Source organism: Euleptes europaea, chromosome 7 (genome assembly GCF_029931775.1).
Source record: "Euleptes europaea isolate rEulEur1 chromosome 7, rEulEur1.hap1, whole genome shotgun sequence".
Taxonomy (NCBI): Eukaryota; Metazoa; Chordata; class Lepidosauria; order Squamata; family Sphaerodactylidae; genus Euleptes; species Euleptes europaea.
In genome coordinates this window covers 81,442,569-81,463,055 of record NC_079318.1, presented here as the reverse complement: position 1 = coordinate 81,463,055, position 20,487 = coordinate 81,442,569, and the positions used below count along the sequence as shown (strand labels likewise).

The 20,487-nt window shown below is 49.0% G+C and overlaps 1 protein-coding gene across 11 annotated transcripts in view; it reads right to left on the bottom strand.

Annotated features, from left to right (window-relative positions):
- Positions 1-20,487, bottom strand: part of NRXN2 (neurexin 2) — a 393,602-nt gene that overhangs the window by 241,808 nt on the left and 131,307 nt on the right. For 5 of the 11 annotated variants that reach the window (XM_056852311.1, XM_056852313.1, XM_056852316.1 and 2 more), the window contains 2 exons: positions 19,448-19,749; positions 13,391-13,414 (listed from right to left, as the gene is read on the bottom strand). In XM_056852311.1, coding sequence (XP_056708289.1) covers positions 13,391-13,414; positions 19,448-19,749 — 326 coding nt within the window. Of the gene's footprint in view, positions 1-13,390; positions 13,415-19,447; positions 19,750-20,487 lie in introns of those variants that run through there. The other 6 variants (XM_056852308.1, XM_056852310.1, XM_056852307.1 and 3 more) reach the window with 2 other exon arrangements.

Here is a 20,487-nt window from a genome sequence, read left to right as displayed (position 1 = left end):
TCCCTGCCCCGGGATGTGGTGATGGCTGCCAACTTGGAAGGCTTTAAGAGGGGAGTGGACATATTCATGGAGGAAAGGGGTATTCATGGCTATTAGTTAAAATGGATACTAATCATGCTGCATACCTATTCTCTCTAGTGTCAGAGGAGCATGCCTATTATTTTGGGTGCAGTGGAACACAGGCAGGATGGTGCTGCTGCAGTCATCTTGTTTGTGGCTTCCTAGAGGCACCTGGTTGGCCACTGTGTGAACAGACTGAGGGACTTGATGGGCCTTGGTCTGATCCAGTAGGGCCTTTCTTATGTTCTTATGACACTTCTAGTGCAGTCCTAAGCAAAGTTACACCCTTCGAAGGCCATTGACTTCAATGAACTTAGAACGGTATAGCTCTGATCGGGATTGGACTGCCAGCACACAGTGAGATTAAATGCACCTTTCCCCCAGACACCGTTCATGGAGATGGAGAAAGATTTTGGCACTAAAAGGTGGGCAAACAGATTTTACCCACCAGGGCACAATCCAGCAGGATGTGTTCTTGGGCAGTTCCTCTTTCTTTCAAGCGGGGCTTATGGATGAGATCTTCTGGTGGGTAGATTGTGCCCCATGTGAAATAACTAGAGGAGGGATGTTGCTTGGATTTACTGCCAAAAGGTCACCAAAATGCCCTAAAGCTTCCCTAAAGCAGCTTTAAACATACTAGGGGCTTCCAAAGGACATGGGGCGGGGGAGGCTGAGCTGTCTCTCAGAGTACAGCTCATTGGCTTCATCGCTGCTTGTGCTACATATGAGGCTTCCAAGAGAGCCATTTAGTCTCAGATGATTCTAGGCATACAGAAAGACACAAGGAATCTGGTGTGCAGAATAAAGCTCAGACTTCTGGATACATTCAGCTACTCTCCAGAAAAATGAAAGTTTCTAGGCCTCATAATTGTTCAAGGTATGTACAAGGTGGTTGCAAGGATGGAAATAAATCTTTTCTTAATTACAGTTTCCTTTTGTGTTCTCATCTCTCCGCTTCCCTACTCTCTTTAAATGCAGCCTCTCTCATTCTACGTGCCCAAACACCCAATTCTGTAAGAAAAACCATCTAAAATATTGGTCACAAGCCAGAGCACATAACTGGGAGCCCATTTGTTTACAAGAACCATTTAGGCACTTCATGCTAATTCACACTATCTGGACAAAGTAACTAATGGGTTAAATGTAAATCAGTTTACATATTGCGGAATCACAATGAAAATGTATTTTTGGAGACTCTTGAAGTGGGCTGTTTCTTTTTTTAAGGCCGGGGCAATTGTCCCAAGTTTCACATACAACATACTGTTTTACCAGGTTGATAATTGCACACATTTTATATGGGAGACATATACAGCCAGCATTACAACTTGAGACAATCTTACCAGATGTTTGTATAATTGGTAATATATTATACAACAATGCCTGGTCTGAATATATTATCTGTGTGTGTGTGTGTGTGTGTGTGTGTGTACACACAGATATATATATATCTGTAAATGTGTGTATGTTTCAATTGACCATGGGTTAGAACCTAAGAACATAAGGAAAGCCCTGCTGGATCAGACCAAGGCCCATCAAGTCCAGCAGTCTGCTCACACACAGTGGCCAAGCAGGTGCCTCCAGGAAGCCACAAACAAGACGGCTGCAGCAGCACCATCCTGCCCGTGTTCCACCGCACCCAAAATAATAGGCATGCTCCTCTGATACTAGAGAGAATAGGTATGCAGCATGACTAGTATCCATTCTAACTAATAGTCATGAATAACTAATAGCTAACTAATAGCCATGCATATTCAATTGACCACTGAGGATGGCCAAACAGGCCGAAACGTGTCTGGCAAGTGGTTATAGATATCAACCTTAGGAAATGCCATTGTGTTGTTTTAACATTTTTAAAATAATTTTTATCTTGACATAGCGTTCTAAATAAATTATATTTTCATTAACTATATATTTTATTGATCCCACCCAACCTTGGGTACCCAGCTTCTGTTTTCTAGGTTGGGTTTCATTCCCCTCTTTTTTCTTCTATTACTGCAGGTGACATTGACACCAACAGACATTGGAAACATTTGAGACGATCAGATCCAACACACGAACACCGGAGAAATGTAACCCCAGGGCCAGGAGAAAGTTCGGCGTTTTGGGTTTGTCCCACTCTCCATTTACTGGGCCATTGACTCCAGCGGAGGGCTCTCTGCGCTCTGTGCCTCTTGCAACTTTATTCAACTTATAACCCATTAACTCCTCTCCTCCCCTCTCCCATTCAACCCGGCACAGCGATAGCCCGGCTAATAGCCTGGCTGGAGGACGGAGCAATAGAGCCCTCACTCCAGGCAACAGCAGCAAGGAATACTGGCTGGCTCCGCTCGAGTTCTTGACAAGCAGCCCTGCCAAGTTTTGTTATAGAATCCCACGAACTTTTAGTTCGGGAAAACCCCCACCAAAAAGGAGGATCCCATTTGCAGAAGGAGAGTAATACTTCGCAAAATGAATCTAATTGATTGCATTTGTGTGTGTGGTCTAAATTTTTGTGATATAAAATCTGTTGTGTTAAATCCGGAGGGGGCTGAAATGAACCATCAACCTCTGGAACTCTCAGGGTTTTAAAATGTGCCTGTCTTGAAGTTAGTTTTCCGTGAAGAGTTTTCTTAATCGCTTACTGTATCAGACTCTCTGCAAGCAGCTGTGGCATAACATCTAAAAGGCGAACGATCATCTGGGAGTAGGACTGCTAGCTCTGGGTTGGGAAATACCTGGAGATTTTGGGTGGAGCCTGAGGAAGGTGGGGTTTGGGGAGGGGAGGGACCTCAATGGGGTATAATGCCATAGAGTCACATGAACACATGAAGCTGCTTATACTGAATCAGACCCTTGGTCCATCAAAGTCAGTATTGTCTATTCAGACCGGCAGCAGCTCTCGGGGGTCTCAGGCAGAGATTTTTGACATCACCTAGTCCCTTTAACTGGAGATGCTGGGGATTGAACTTGGGACCTTCTGCATGCCAAGCAGATGCTGTAGCCACAGCCCCTCCCCACCTTCCACCTGGAAGTCCACCTTCCAAAGCAGCCATTTTCTCCAAGTGAACTGATCTCTGTTGCCTGGAGATCAGTTGTAACAGCAGGAGATCTCCAGACACCACCTGGAGGTTGGCAACCTTATCTGGGAGGCTGCTGGTTCAAAACTCAACTCTACCTCAAGCTCACTAGGTGGCTCTAGGCAAGCCACGCTCTCTCAGCCCTCAGTCTCCCCATCTGCAATGCGGGGATAAGAATAATGGCTAAATACGTGTTGCCCTGCTCTTTCTGTCTGCATTGAATACATGGTTTACAATGCCAAACACTGCATTTTCGGCATAAAGAAGACACATCTGCACCGAAAGTGTGATGGTCTTGGTCACCAGCCACCTATGCATTTGAGGAAGTGAGCTCCAACTCCCGAAAGCCGATGCTGGAATAAATTTTGTTAGTCTATGAAGCGCTACCGAACTCCTGTTTGATTTCGCTACTACAGACTCACACGCCTTCTGATCTGAAGCCAGCCTCCTGCAGTAGCAAGCCGGGGTTCTCCCACAATGACAACCATATCCTGCAGGGGGCACTGCCAAGCAGCACATTCCTTCCCCTGCCAAAAATTCAGGCTAGGTGACGAAGAGACATGATTGAAATTGAGTACCTGGACAGAGTTGCATCGGGCAGAAGCGGCGCAGCTGGGAGGGACACCGGCCTCTCCACTGGTCTTTCAGGCCCAGGCAGGCTGGCACCCAAACTGCACCTCCAACCGATGGGCAGAACCCCAGCAAGGAAGATGCCGGCTCCTCGGGAGTCTGTGGCTGTATTGATCTCAATGGGGACGGTTTGCACGTGTGACCCAAACACCGCTCGCCTGTGGCTGGTTGCGAGACACGCAGCTAATAAAGTGGCACGATAGCCGTGTGTTTTTGCATGTGCCCCCTTTTCATCACCCACAATTTGGCTTGAACCATCAAGGCTTGTGTAGAGAGGGTGGGTAAAGAGGGGCTCAGTCCTGGAGAAGGATAGAACACTCTACCCTGGCATGCTGTGTGTCTGGGTTGGGGGCTGGGATTTGTGTGGGGGGCAGCGGCGGGAGGGGCTGTATTTTTGTTGCTGGGTGGGGGGGGGATTCTAATTCTGGAAATCCTTTTCTATGCGCTCGGTTTTGCCTCCCCAGTGAGGCAACCAGAGGAAAGGAAAAGGGAGAGGGAGGGGAGCGAGGGTGGGGGAGAAGGATCTCATTAGTAATTAGTCAGTACGACAACATGCAAACAAAGTTAGAATGCGGACGGGGGGGGAGGAGCAACTGGGTGGGGGCTGAATCGCCTTCTCCCCTGCCCCTTTCCAACAGACAGCAACACCCCCCATCCACAGTCCCCAAATTTTGCAAGGAAGGAGCGAGAAACACACGCAGCACCTCCCTTGGAAATGCGGAAGGCCGCAACCGGGCCAGCTGTTCTCCAGAAGGACAGATGTTGCAACTGCAGCAACTCCCATGAGCCCCACCTTCCCTACTTACATTCTAAAACAGCATGGAAGCAGAGGTCTGCTTCACAAACTGCATGTTTTCTACCTGCATGCAGCGGGGTGGGGTGGGGACAGTCCCCTGGATGCCGTGATAACCAAAACATCACACGCTTCCTCTTTACTCTTGCGTATGTGCATCGAGGAAAGAAGCGTGCCCCTGTTGTGCGCACGAGTAGTAAAAAGGCATGCACGGCTGTGCAATTATTATCCACCAAAGCAGATTCCCCCCCGTCCCCATCTTTGTATTAGAAACGCAGCACGCGAAGCCGCTCTTTAGATGCAGGGATGCCAAAGAGAACCGGATACTGATTCTTCTGATGTGACCAAGACAAGCCTCACTGGCCATTTTCAGCAAGGATGGTCTCAGTCTCCTGCCTCCTTGCAAACATGGTGGGTGCACCTCCAGAAGCAGTACATGGCTTGAATAAGGAGCCATGGGAAGAGGAATAAGGGCGGAGGATGGGACTTAACCTACCAAAGAGCTTTCTGCAGCTGTTTGGGAGCAGCAGGGGACAGAGATTTGCAAAAAGAAAAGCCCCCCCCCCTGTGATTTGCAGGCAGTATGAATTCTCTGGAAGCCTGGACTTTCTGGCATTCCCTAGTCCACCTTCTGCATCTTCCACTTCAGGCCTTGATCTCAGCAACTGACTCACGCCAGGTCTGGGTTCAAATCCAGCCATGCCTGGCTTAGCTGAACCGGAACTACTAGGCATTAGGAAGAATTTTCTAACAGTTAGAGTGGTTCCTCAGTGGAACAGGCTTCCTGGGGAGGTGGTGAGCTCTCCTTCCCTGGAGGTTTTTAAGCAGAGGCTAGATGGCCATCTGTCAGCAATGCTGATTCTATGGCCTTAGGCACATCATGAGATGGAGGGCATCTTGGCCATCTTCTGGGCATGGAGTAGGGGGTCACTGGGGTGTGTGGGGGGTAGTTGTGAGTTTCCTGCATTGTGCAGTTGGTTGGGCTAGATGACCCTGGTGGTCCCTTCCAACTCTATGATTCCATGCTGCTGTTCACTGGCAACGTCTGAGGAGACAGCCAGGGAGGGCAGTAGGAACTGGCAGCAGGGCACAGCTAGGTGACACCACGCAGGGACCGATGTTGGCTGTGCCAACCTGGCAAAGGCTTCCATTGCAGGTGCCTCAAGAAACTCTGCCACAGAAGCTCCTGGGTGCCTTGGAAGTTAAGGGGGTGTGTGAGGAAAGAGGCACAAAGCTGGAGACAGATTGTTATTTTTCACACACACACACACACCTACTTCCAAGAGTTTGTACAGATGAAACTCCTATACTGGCTGCTTCCCTGTTTTAAAAGCAGGACTTGGGGAAAATAATGTCCACTGAGACCCTGGAGCCACGAAACCAGAACATTTATGGGAGGGGGACTGTGGGTGACATACGAAGGGCTTCCACCTGTACAGGCATCTGCCCAGAATCTGTCTTAAGCCTGCCTCATAGGTTCAGTAACCACAGGGACAAATGTTTCACCCTTGAGCAGAGAAGGCAGCATTTCTGGGCATGTGGGAGAGGGCTTCTTCCACGTCACCAGCCCCCATGACCCTACTGCTAGGCTCCAGGCATTAAAGGAGCATTAAATACAGGAACGCCAACCCTTTGCTGCGTGCTCCCTCCTTATCGCGAATCCAGGACTGCCCCCCACCCAAGGCTGGGCAGGTGTCCTGCCTACTAGGCATCTGCTCTAACTCACACACACCCCGTTCCCCTCCCCTCCCACCATGGCCTAGCAAAGACACTTCGCATCGCGCTACCTTCAGATAGGAAAACATAGGGAGAAAAAATGATGATTTGCCAAGTGTTGGTCAAAAGCATTCTCCCCACCGGCTCTAGAAAATTAGTTAGGAGTTGGGAATTTTGCACACCAGTTCTTCCCCCCCCCCCCCAATCACCAGCAGGACAGAGTTTTAAACCGAGTGGCCCCTGGGGGAAAATTCACAAAGGACTACGGGAACTGGAAGGGGCAGAGAAGGGGGAGGAGAGGGGAAGGTTTGAGCAAAAGAATTTGGAGAGGAAGGGCAATCTCCTTGGACAAACTTAAAAGTTCAGACACAAAAATGGCAGTTAGTAGGAACAATCAACACAGTCTTTAATTAGTACACTATTAGTACAACAGGAGTTAATTATCGGCTAGCATTAATCATGACTCTCAATTAATTAATTAATTAATCATTAGAAAGAAGAAAGAGAGAGCGAAAGAGAGAGATCAGCTGAGAAAGAGACTCAGATGGAGACAGAGCAGCCGTGCAAAGCGAGGAACGTAGGCCCCAAAGCGACCTCCATGCGTGTTAGATGGGGCGGGGAGGCGCTGAGAGATGGTGTGGGGGGACAGAGATAGAGAGGCGAGGCAAGCAAAGGCATGCGAGAGAAGAGAGAGAGAAAATGGAGGAAGCCCAAGTGGAAGAATCAGAGCGAGAGAGGCAGCAGAAAGATGACCACTTGGCCACTTCTAAGGGGACCACCTGGAAGCACCCAAAATAGACATCTGGAGCACATCTATGGTGAACAGAAGGGGGTGCCCAACCCCTCACTCACACTGAAGCCAAGCCCACGTTTTACATCCATCTGTAGTCCAAGTTCAAGCATTCAAAAGAGAGGACATTCACTCCATTTGTTGTATGCACACAAACAGGCAAGCATACACCCACACATGCGCATACAGGTGCCATGCATCCATGGTGCACTCAAAGAGACAGGCCGCACACACACAGCCTGGCTGGATAAGGCGCTGCATAACCACTCAGGGAGAGGACCCACGTCTATCGGAGGCTCACGCATTTTCACACTGCAGCGTCACACAGGGAAGTCGCCCAGCTGAACTCATGCGCGCGCACCCTCCTACTCTAAGCCTAACCACATGTTGGGAGCCCAAGGGGACTTCTCCACACGCACGTTTCATTTAAAGATGAGCACCTAACGGAAGGGAGTTCTCGGCGAGCAACTGTGCGTTCATGCGCCTCATTAGAAGATTCCTACTGCACATAACGTGCCAGTTTTTACATAGTCCCTTCTTTATGGTTTGCGCTGATAGAGTCAACAACGAATGTGGAAAAAAAATCCTATTCCCAAATGGGGTCTCTGCGCAGATTCATGTGCACAGCTTGTCTATCCATCAGCTCAGTGGGCCACCTTCCCTGGCTCACACGCACAGATGCACACCTGGCCCTGCAGCCTTCTGTCATTCACACTCCTGCAGCCCACCTGCTGTCACATTCTGGGCTCTGCGCAAACACATATTGCAGGAGGAGAGGTAAGCGGTATTGGGATATATGTGTGTATGAAGGGAGAATTAGCTAAGAGTTACCCTCTGACACTCCTGGAAAAGAGGGGAGGGGAGAGGGGGAAGGCTTCCAATTTGCAGTCAGCCAGATTCTTAGATGGAGCTGTTTCCCATATATAACAGGTTAAAAAAAAAAAGAAAGGTAAAGGTCCCCTGTGCAAGCACGGGGTCATTCCTGACCCATGGGGTGACGTCACATCCCGACGTTTCCTAGGCAGTCTTTGTTTATGGGGGTGGTTTGCCAGTGCCTTCCCCAGTTGTCTTCCCTTTACCCCCAGCAAGCTGGGTACTCATTTTACCGACCTCGGAAGGATGGAAGGCTGAGTTGACCTTGAGCAGGCTACCTAAAACTGACTTCCGTTGGGATCAAACTGAGATCGTGAGCAGAGCTTTTGACTGCAGTACTGCAGCTTACCACTCTGCGACATGGGGCTCTCTCTCTATATATATATAGATAACAGAGGGGGCTTAAAATGGGAACTGGGCCAGGGTGGGGGAGATAGATGTGTAACAGATACGGCATAAATCTGAAAACCAACACATGCAAAGCAGCGACCCAGCAGGTTGACATATAAGCAAACACACACACAGTTCCATAACACATTAACCTACACAAAAGAAATGCACACACACGCACGCACACAGAGCTAGCTCTCTGTCATGTCCACTCAGTTTCACAGAGGTAGCTCTGGAAAGGACTGTGCACTGAAGTACACAAGCAAAATCCTCTGGCCAGAAAGGATGAATGTCCAGCCACAAAGGGGAGATCCAAAACCCCTCATCCCGAGTAAGATACTCGTTGGTATCTAGATACCACTCTCCATTATGCACCAAGATCATTAGGAATATCCCCCGTGGAAGGCCCCTCTGTCAATCACTCTGGTTCACCAGGGTGATCAAGTATCCCTTGGTCAGCCATGAAACTTGCTGCTCCAGAGCTCCGTCTATGAGTAAGGGTTTAGATCTTAGATGCTGCCATGTGAGCAGGCAGGACAGCATCTAGGGTCACAGGGGAAATATAGTTTGCGTGGTTCCCAGCAATCCAGGGGGTTATCAAGAACCACTCAAGCTACATTCCCCATGGTTCCAAGCACTTCTGGATGCTGGTGCGTATGCTCTCGGCAGCATCAAAGGCCTACCAAAGACCTTGCCATGGAATTGGCGGCGTGCCCCCACCCCCGTTGCCTCCCCATCATGGTAAACAAGAGAAAAGGAAGCAAAGACTGGGCTGCTGTTGGCTGGGACTCCACAGCAGGAGTCTAATCCATGCCAGACTTAACGTTTCCCTGAATTATTTCCAATAGATACTGAGGAATAACAACAGTAATATTATCAAGGAGTCTACAGCTCCCCTAGCCTGAAAAGAAAACTGGGGAGGGACTGAGGCTGACCACATGCTTTGCATATCCCATGGTTAATCTCCAGCTCCTGCACTGGAAAGGACATAAGAGGTGCTTGGAAGACACTCTTCTGCCTGAGTCCTTGGAAAGCGGCTGCCATTCAGCCCAGACTGTGGCCTTTTATGCAGGGACGTTCCCCAGCAGTCACCCCCGCCGAACACTTCAGGGCTTCCTTTGGATTATGCATGCCTTATCCGCTCGTCAGAGGTCGCCTCGCTCGCCCACCCCTCAAAACATTTTTGACCCATGTTTTCCAGATGCTGTTTTCGCCAGAATCTGGAAAATCCGGGCAAAACGAGGCGACTGGTGGCGGGTGGAAAAGGCATGCATAATCAAAAGGAAGCCCCGAAGCAGTTGGCGGGGGTGACTGCGAGGAAATGTCCCTGCATAAAAGGCCTGTAAGGGTCTCGATGGAAAGGGCCTGATTCATGATAAGGTCAGTTCCTATCTTCAGTGTTTCCCGAACAGCCAACTACACACACAGGCATAGACACTTTATCTCCAACAAGCACTTCATTCCTTTTCTATGCAATTTTTTGTATGGATGAAGGGTATATATAGCACACATCTAATTTTTCAATGTGCATGCCTGAATGCTCATTCTGAGGACTGCTCAGAACTACACACATTATCCACTGAGCGCTCTTACACATGTTTCCAGCCCAAACACACACACACACAGGGTCATGCCCTCTGCTCAGCTCAGAGAAGAGGCCCACGTGGGTCTCCACACACACAAACCGTGAAGCCCTAAGCAGAGCTACACTCTTCGAAGCTCATTGACTTCAATGAACTTGGAAGAATGTTACCCCTTTTGGGGGGATTGTACTGTTAATCTACACTGCAAATATACAAACCAGATTCCTACGGTTTTAATTGGCAAGGCTCCCACTAAAGGTTCCTTGGAACTGTTACTTCCGCAAGTCCGCTGTGACTGATCGGCTGACCGATCCGTTGCTCCTTTCACAGGCCACAAACTGAAGCCGTTCAAAAGGTTTCGATCCAGTTTATGGTGGTAGCACTTGGGTGCACGCAAACACATGTGCAAGACATCTAATGCTGCCTTATCAAGAGCTTCAGACAGAAGTCTGAAATATCAGCGGCATAGAAAAACACTGCCAGGCTGGATCAGAACCCTACTCTTTAGACAGACCCTTTGCCATCGAAAGATCTAAAGATACAGCCAAGACTCAGGAGAAGATGCCCAAATCTGTGAAATCTTTTCCCCCACTTCTGATTTGAGTATTCAGAAGTCCAGGGGAAAATCACCCACAGCAATAACTATGATATCGGGTAGGAGAACCTAATGCACCATAAGCAGGGCTGCCAGCTCTGGGATGGGAAACACATGGGGGTGGAGCCTGAGGAGGGCAGGGTTTGGGGAGGGGAGGGACCTCAGCAGGGCATAACGCCATCGAGTCCATCCTCCAAAGCAGCCAATTTTCTCCAGGGGAACTGATCTTGGTCATCTGGAGATCAATTGTAATAGCAGATCTAGCAGATGTAATAGCAGTTAGAGTGGTTCCTCAGTGGAACAGACTTCCTCAGGAGGTGGTAAGTGGTCCTTCCCTGGAGCAGAGGCTAGAAGGCCAACTGTCAGCAATGCTGATTCTATGACCTTAGGCAGATGATGAAAGGGAGGGCATCTTGGTCATCTTCTGGGCATGGAGTAGGGGTCACTGGGTGTGTGGGGGAGAGGAAGTTGTGAAATTCCTGCATTGTGTAGGGTGTTGGACTAGATGACCCTGGTGGTCCCTTCCAACTCTATGATTCTATGATCTCCAGGAGGCACATGGAGGTTGGCAACTCTAGCCAGGAACCAGGGGGGTAGGACAGCCCCATGGTGGGCCCATAACGATTCCTTCTCCACCATGCAAACAAGAAAGGTATCCAGTCATGCGGAAAAACTGATCCTGGAGGAAACGCATCATGGAAATTTGTGCACGCTTGATAAAAAGAAAAGCGAGAAGAGGCCAGCTTAGACACCAGCTTGCTCATACTCCCTAACAGGCACACATGCGCACACTCACGCAACTTTCAGCAACAGTCTCTCCCCGCCACCCTGATCAGCGCTCCTTGGCATCCTGCCTGCGCTGGTGCTCCCTTTTGAAATGGCGAAGTTGTGAAGTCAATGGGCCATGCAGAGTGGGGCGGGAGGCCTGGAAGAGTGTGGGAGAAGGGAGAGAGGAAGAGGAAGGGGAAGGAAAGGGGGCGGGGAACGCAACAGTGTACAACACACAGTGTTAGTTCAGCCCCAGAGAGATGCTCTGAAAATAAAAACCGGACACAGAAGCCACATGCCCAAAGCAATCCTAGCATGCCACGTGGTATGGAGGGCTGGCAGCAGGACCCCAGGGGAGGGGAACAGGGCAGCCAGTGTGTCTTTCCGGGGAGGGGGGGGACTGTACCCTTGACAAGCCTAAACCTCCCAAAGGACAGAAAAGAGGCCCTCCCTCCAAAAGCAGAGTGCAGCAATTACAACCCAAGACCCACACATTCTGGTAAGTGGAGTAGCTCTGCAGAAGATGTTTGGGGGGAGGAGAGGACCCCGACCCCCAACAAAGTGTCACACCACAGTTTCTCAGGGAGTGAAAAGAAGTGTTTTTTGCACTTCTGGACGAGCTGCCCCACTCCCCCCAACCCCTAGATGAGGTCACCAAGGGTTGCCTGCTGGCTGCCAGGTGCTGTCCTTCCCTGGGGGGCAGCTAGGGTCATAGCGCAGGTGTGATAGCGCACAGAAGTTGCTTCATGGGATGGTGTTTTCCATGGATTTTTTGGGGGGTGGGAGTGGGGAGGGGAAGGAAAAAATTGAAACCATAAAATAAGAGCAAGTCTTCAAAAATGTTTTGGTTTTTTTTTTGTTCCGATTTTACAAAAGAGAAGAGAAAAGAAAGAACAAAAATTTAAATAAAAACAAATTTTTGTGTATGTCTGCGAGTTTGGGGAAAAGGGTGAGAGAAGTCAGACGGCAGCCAGTTACATAAGCAAATCTGGGAGAATGGACTCTCGGTGATTTCTGTTAGGCTGCGGTTTTATTTATACCAATCACCCGTCATTGGGTTCTTGGGTCAGCTGTCATCTGCGCTGGCTTTAAGGTCAACCTTGTTTTGGTCCCCTGATGCTTTTGCCAGATAGCAATCTTGACAAGATTGGTGTATCTTTCGGTTTCACAAGAGCTGTCTTGGTGGCACTGAATTTCTACCAAGGGGCCATCAAAGCATAGGGGTTGTTGCTGTCAATAGTGGATTGTACCATCCATTATTGTGATATACTTCTGAGATTGCCCCTCATACGTTGACATTGTTTCTGCCATCAGAATGGAGGATACATCAAGGATGGCTTTCCTGATGCATTGGCTTGTGATTGGGAGCAACACACAGCTTGGAATTGGCCACTCACTCTTTACAGTGCGATACTACACAGAGTTATACCCAGCGAAGTCAATGGGCTTAGAAGTGAGTTACTCTGCTTAGGACTGCACTATAAATTACATACGCTGTTTGGTTTGGAATACAGAATTTCCAGCTGTGTGGTACAGTGGTAAAAATGTCAGGCTAGGGTGTGGGAGACCCAGGTTCAAATCCCCACTTTGCCACGGAAGATCTCACTGGGTGACCTTGAGCTAGTCACACACTCTCAGCCTAACCTACCTCACAGGGTTGTTGGGAAGATAAAATGGAAGAGAGGAGCATGTACGCTGCTTTGGGTCCCCATTGGGGAGAAAGGCATGTGTGTGTGTGTGTGTGTGTGTGTGTGTGTGTGTGTGTGTTGGAATAAATAAATAAATAAATGCCAGTGGTTTTCAGTTGTATATTAAATTCTTATCAATCTACCCTGAATAAGAATCAAACTTGGGAAGCTATTTTTTTACTTTGTTAAATAAAGTCTATTTATATATTCGTATGCATGGTTGTGTGTGGGTGTGTGCATGAGGGAGAGAGACAGAGAAAGAGAGAGAGAGAGAGAGAGAGAGAGAGGGTGTGCTTTTAAAATAAGAGATTTAAAAATAATAATTTTTTAAAATCCAATTAGCTAATTAAAAATAAAATAAGGAAGGGAGGGGAAGAGGTAAAACCCACGGCAAACCAAATGAGTAGACAATTAGACTGATATCTACCAGGTAATGCAGTTTGTTTACCATAGCGTGTCCAATTCCTGCGTGCTGTATGCGTAAAAAAAATGAAAAATAAAACAAAAACAAGAGGGAGGGGGGAATAAAAAGGAAAAAAAAAAAACGACCAACCATGAAATTCAAGGGAGATAAAAAAGGAGAAATAAATTTCCCCAATTGTTGTGACCAGCAAAATTTAAAAAAAAAAGAGAGAGACGGAACCACACACCCCTCCCCAAGAGTACCAGCCCCCCCCCCACCCGCCCAACCCATGGAACTTTCTAGACCTTGGTTAGTAAGGAAAGAACAGAACAAAATGAAAGACTGGAAAATAAAAAGAAGAAAGAAACAACCAACATTCCGTGGATGGCACAAAGGTTAGTTCTGGTTTCTCCGGCTGAGAAGTCGAGTCTTTTTCGAGAAGCGTGTTAGTAACACACAACGACAAAAGTTGCCAACGCAATCTCTAACAAGGTGGTTTGGGGGGTGGGAGGGTGGGGGGTGAGGGGGTGGGAGGATGGAGGAAAAAAAGCAAGGCCCATGTTAGCAGTATTAGTAATTCCTAGGCAGCCAGTTCAGAGAGGAAGGAGGGGAGAGGAGGGCGGGCCCCGGCTGGGGTGTTTCCAGCGGAGGTGTGTGTCTGGGGGGTGGGACCGTGGCCGTGGGGCTTGTTGGAGGCTGCTGCTGGCAGGTGAGGGGTGACATCCGAGTGGCTCTGGGGAGAGAGGGAGCAGCCAGAGGTATTTGGGGGCAGGGAGGCTGTTTTCCCTGTCCGTCCCAGAGGGATAAAAGCCCTGTCGAGCACTTGCAGTTCTTGGCACAAAGAGGAGAAGAAAAGAGTAAGGGGTTAGCAGAGAGCAGGCACTGGGGAGCCCAGTTCTGTGAACCCCAACAGCAGTGTGGGGCAAGCTGTTCACCCTCCTTGGCCCTAGAGTACTAGCTTAGCACCCCACAGGGTCTCCATCCGCTGTCTCCATGGGAACCACCACTTTTGGCCATCTAGAAAACTTATACACACACACATTCATATGTGAACTCAAGGGTGAGGGGAAAAAACCCTGCACATGCTCAGAAGCACTCTTCGGCCATTTATGCAGGGATGTTTCCCCGACTGCTTCGGGGCTTCCTTTTAATTATGCATGCCTTTTCCACCGGTCAGAGGTCGCCTCGCTCTCCCCTCACATTTTGCCGGGGTTTTCCAGATGCTATTTTAGCCAGAATCTGGAAAATGCGGGCAAAACGAGAGCGAGGCGACCACTGACCGGCGGAAAAGGCATGCATAATTAGAAGCAAACCCTGAGACAGTCGGGGGTGTGACAGCGGGAAAATGTCCCTACATAAAATGCCATTGTATTCCCTATGATTCAACCAGCTGCCTCTTGAAGAACGTCTGTGCTGTTCTTGCACCCTTGACCTGCATCCTTCTAATGGTCCATTTGACCTGCCCCCATACCTCTGGAACGTGTGAAGAAACAAGAGTGTCTCTGAACATTGTGCAGAGTGCCTTTCATCACAAGCAGCCACAAAACCACTGCAATTAGAGGGCAGGGCTTGGGTGTTCACACAAACTTTGTGCTGCTTATTTCAGAAATTAAGCACTGCGCTTAAACACACACACACCCTGTGTCCCTCGCCATCAACCTCCCTACTGAGATCTTTCCAAATGGGCACCATTTCACTTTTAACTGCGAACCTGTCTCACTCGTTCCCACCCCATTCAATCCTGCTGGGAGAGGTCTGTGGAGACCTCATAAAATTCACAGAACAAGACTTAGCACTGCCCTTAGGATTCACAGAACAAAGACCCCCTTCTTCCCTACACCCTCCCCCACACCCTCTCAATCTTCCACCCCGACATCACCCTCTATATTCACAACATTACTTTTGTGTTTGTGGTCCTCAGAAGTGCTGAGGCCTACACAGCAAGCCATATTCTGTGAAGTTAACAAGAGGGCTGTGGGGTCCCCTGTAGTCCAGACACCATGCAGAGAAAGGGGGATGGGATAAACAACTCCCTCTATTAATGGGGTTCAGGATACAGCCCCGCATAGGGTTGCCAGGTCCCTCATTGCCACCGGCAGGAGGTTTTGGGGGCGGAGGCTGAGGAGGGCGTGGTTTGGGGAGAGGACTTCAATGCCATAGAGTCCAATAGGCAAAGCGGCCATTTTCTCCAGGTGAACTGATCTCTATCGGCTGGAGATCAGTTGTAACAGCAGGAGATCTCCAGCTATTACCTGCAGGTTGGCAACTCGACTTAACAGAAACCCCCCACAGCTTTTCTTTGCTGCTCTTCAAGAAGCCACCTTCAGTAAACACTTTCCTCCTTCACCTCCCCCCCTATGAAACCTATGCAACAGAAAAGCCCATATTCTGTAGGGTTGCCAACTTCCAGGCAGTGGCAGGAGATCTCCTGCTATTACAACGGATCTCCAGCCGATAGAGATCAGTTCACCTGGAGAAAATGGTTGCTTTGGCAATTGGACTCTATGGCATTGAAGTCCCTCCCCTCCCCAAACCCCACCCTCCTCAGGCTCCACCCCCAAAACCTCCTGCCGTTGGCAAAGAGGAACCTGGCAACCCTAATATTCTGCCTCAGGAATCAAACCCAAACATAAATGTGGAGGAATTTCCTGGAATGCTTCTTGACACAGCACTGACAAGCATATCTGGGAGCATCGAAAATGTTGCTAAGTCACAGACAGCAGTTTCATTCTCACAGAAGGTACGTGCAACCTAAACCAATTTTACATTGGTTTGTCTGTCAAATCTCCCTTCCAAGGAACCCAGGGAAGTGTAGTTGCATGAGAATAGTACTCATTCTCTTGCCTCTTCAAAAGAACTACAACTCCCAACATTCCTAGAAGGGAAGCCATGACAGGTAGAATGGTTGCAGTGCTTAAAACAGCTGATATTTTATTAATTGGGAGGCATCTATTTACTGGCCAGCAAAGCAGCTCCAGCCATTTATTGCCAATTATCTAACAGTAATTACGACTTTTTGAAATATCTGTAGACACAATTGTCTTGTTAAATGTCTGCTTAGTGTAATTTAAAATTACGGTCCTATGCACGTTTACTCAAGCTTCACTGAATGCAGCGTGACCTTATTTCAGAGCAAACATGCCTATGGTCAGGCCAGAAGTGTACTTCCTGTTGGAATCCTAGTAAACCTGTTTAGGACAGGAACTTCAGGCGCTATTTTAATAAAATGCCAAGGGAGTATTCAGTGTAATGTTGACAAACCCTTGGGACCTCAGGAAATAACCCAGGAAGCAGAAGCCTCCCAAACCATTTGCACGGAAGATGTTTAAATCAGATGTATTTCCACTGCTCATAAAGCAAATGGAAGACCAAACACATCTGATATCAAAATGGCTCTCCTTCCTTTCCTAAGCAGTGGTGGCAACGTCCCCGCATAGAGTGAGTGTGCTGTGGTGGTCAGAATGCCAGACTAGGGCCTGGGAGACCCAGCTTCAAATCCCCACTTTGGCATGAAGCCATGACTGCCCTTGGGCCAGTCACTCTCTCCCAGTGTAACCTACCTCACAGGGTTGTTGTGAGGATAAAATGGAAGAGAGAGGAAATCCTGCAAGCGTGCTCTGAGCACCTTGGAGGCAGGGCAGGATAAACATATACTAAGCAAATAAATAATACGGGGGTGTGCCATGGACTAAAATATTGCCTTGGTACCACTTGCAAAAAGCTTTGTTGGATATGCAAAGGCCCAAACACTTTGCAGCTTTGTAAGATAAAATGGCATCTGGAACATACCAGGAGTTGGGACCATGCAAAAACAAAAACTTGCTGCTGTGACTTAAGAAGAAGAAGAGTTGGTTGTTTTTATATACCGACTTTCTCTACCACTTAAGGAAGACTCAAACCGGCTTACAATCACCTTCCCTTCCCCTCCCCACAACAGACACCCTGTGAGGTAGGTGGGGCTGAGAGAGCTCTAAGAGAGCTGTGACTAGCCCAAGGCCACCCAGCTGGCTTTGTGTGTAGGAGTGGGGAAACAAATCCAGTTCACCAGATTAGCCTCCACCGCTCATGTGGAGGAGTGGGGAATCAAACCCGGTTCTCCAGATCAGAGTCCACTGCTCCAAACCACTGCTCTTAACCACTAAACCACGCTGGCTCTTAATGAAGGCTAAACATTAGGAAGAACTTCCTGACAGAGCGGTTCCTCAGTGGAACAGGCTTCCTCGGGAGGTGGTGGGCTCTCCTTCTTTGGAGGTTTTTAAGCAGAGGCTAGATGGCCATCTGACAGCGGTGCTGATTTTGTGAACTTAGGCAGATCATGAGAGGGAGGGCAGGAAGGGTTGCGTCAGTGCTTGGCTTTCGTGGCTCCTTCTTACATGCCCAGGGTAATGCTGATTGCCGCTTTAGGGACAGGTGGGAATTTTCGTCCAAGCCAGATTGGCACAGGGATCCTGGAGGTTTTTTGCCTCCATCTGGGCATAGAGCAGGGGTCACTGCGGGAAGGTAGTTGTGAATTTCCTGTGTTGTGCAGGAGGCTGGACTAGATGACCCTTGAGGTCCCTTCCAGCTCTGTGTGTCTATGTTCTATGGTTAAAAGCAGAAAGGCACGGTGTGTGTGTGTGTGTACGTGTGGTTGGACCTGCCAGAAGCCGCTCATGATGGAGGCAAATGGCAATGGCTGGGAGGGAGAGGGCCTTTTCTGTGTCACCTTGGCACCAACCACACTACCATGGCATCGCACGGCCCTGGATATAAAAAGATGCTTAGCTGGAAGCTGCCAAACTGGGTAAACGTAGAGGCTGCGGCAGCGGGAGGAGCGTGTGGGTACGTCCCTCTCTCCCCAGCACAAACAGACGCTTGCTGCAAGGCAGGGCAGTCCAGAGAGGAGGGGCCACAGTTAAGAGAACAACTGTGCAGTGCAGCAGAAGACGGAGGAAGAAGAGAGATACTGGTGCAGACACTTTGCCCTTGTGGGTCAGGGGATATAGAAACTCCAGAACATGTCTTGATCTGCTTTCCATTCTACCAAGAAGTCCGTACAAGGGTTCTTTCCCCTTTGCTTAACACTTTCCCTGACCAACCAGATGAGTTTCTGGTTAAGAAGCTCCTAACTGATGCAAAATCACAGCTTACACTCTTGACTGCTAAATTCTGCGCTGCAGCTATTAAAATACGTCGCACCCTGACAGGATAAAAGTAACAGAAATATTTTATTACTCAAAATATTAAGGGGGTCACATCAAGTTATGCGATGATTATATAAATTTTATTCATACATGTAATATGTAATTTTTAGGCTTACATTATTTGTAGTAGCAGTAGTAGCTGTTGTGGTTTTCTTATTATCTGTTGTGTGGCTGTTTTTTCTGCTAGTCAGTGACCATATTAACAAATTATTATATTATATTATGGTGCAGACAGCACCGGATTGGGCAGTAGAACGAAAGCCGGGAGAGGGGGCATGGAGTCCAGACTCTTACTGGCTCGGCCTGACATGGGAAGGAGGGCCTTAAGAGGGCCGGAGCAGAGGCTCAGCTAAGCCTCCCATGTGCTTTCAGGTCAGTTCTTGGCTCGGGCTGCCTTTGAGCATACGCAGCGTGTCTTTGAGGAACCAGCACCTGTCTTCACACATTGAAGGGGCCTAACGACTCAAGCTCGAGTCCCCACAGCTTCCCTTTAAGAAACGAAGCGTCAGACCGAAGTCCCAACAGCCTCTCCCCTGCAGCGCCCATATCTTCTGGAACCAACCTGGGACAGGAAAAATTCTGGCTCTAATTTAACCCTGTAACCAAGCTCCAAGCTGGCTGTCCAGCTGAGTTCTAAACCCCCTCCCTGAGATTCTCATTGCTTTCCCTGACGTAGGGATAACTCAATGTTTTGTGGGGAGGGAGAAGGAAGAATTATGTTTTTGGGTGGTAGGGCAGAGCTATACTCTGGGTGGTGTCTGGAGAGCAGGAGAAATGCATAGTCAGCAACCCCAACAACCCAGTTCACCATTCTTGCCCCCAGAAAGGGCCCCATCCCCAAAGTCCAGGCCTTTTGCCTCCTCCTATCACCTCCACCACTGCCCTCAGCAAGAAGCTCCGCAGGAGGCGGCCCACTCACCTGGCGCAGGTTTCTGGTCACACGGATGTCATGCCAACTGTTGTCGTTGAACTTGCCGTTGACGGGCTCCACCAGCGCCTCGAAGGCCCCCGAGCCCAAGTTGATGACCAGCCAGACGGCGCCGCTCTTGAGCGACAGGTTGACATAGTCCGCCGACTTTCCGGTGTGGAGCATCAGGCCGTTGCGTTGCAGGGTGCGGAAGGACAGGGTGATCTCGTCGGTGCTGCTCTGGATGGGGTTGTGCGACAGGTCGTAGCAGAAGAATTCGTTACCCTTGAACGTGGCCACAAACTCCTCTTTCCCTGGAGATGAGAGGGGAGAGGGCGAAGGGTCCTGTGAGAACCACAGACCTCCTATGAGCATGAACGGCCCCCCTAATTTCCCACACACCTCTGATTCTGTAAGATTATTTGCTAACAGCGTGCTAGGCACTGTACAGAAGATAGAAACAACAGAGTAGACCCATCCACGTGACAGATGGGGTTGTGCGGTGCATCTATGTACATCATGCTCACAACTTGCAGTTACTAGTCATTTCATGTAAATTTAAAATCTTGCCATTAAAAACAATTTTTAAAAACAAAATCCACTTTGGTGTAGTGGTTAAGAGTGGGGGTTTGGAGCGGTGGACTCTAATCTGGTGAACCGGCCTGGTTTCCCCACTCCTCCACACGAAGCCAGCTGGGTGACCTTGGGCTAGTCACACTCTCTCAGCCCTACCTACCTCACAGGGTGTCTGTTGTGGGAAGGGGAAGGGAAGGTGATTGTAAGCAGGTTTGATTCTCCCTTAAGTGGTAGAGAAAGTCGGCATATGAAAACCAACTCTTCTTCTTCTTCTTCTTCTTCTAAAGTTCCTAAATCCTGCAGCACCCATAAGAAGGAATGTTGTGAAAAATACCTCTTAGGAGGAGTCAATATGTTTCAGTTTTCACAGGCACAAAGCTGAGTTAGGAGAAGTTCGATCGCCCCTCCCAGTCTCATTCCTGCCCAATGCCGCTATGAAATGTAGAAATCCTGGCTCCAAGTTCCAACCGCTCTCC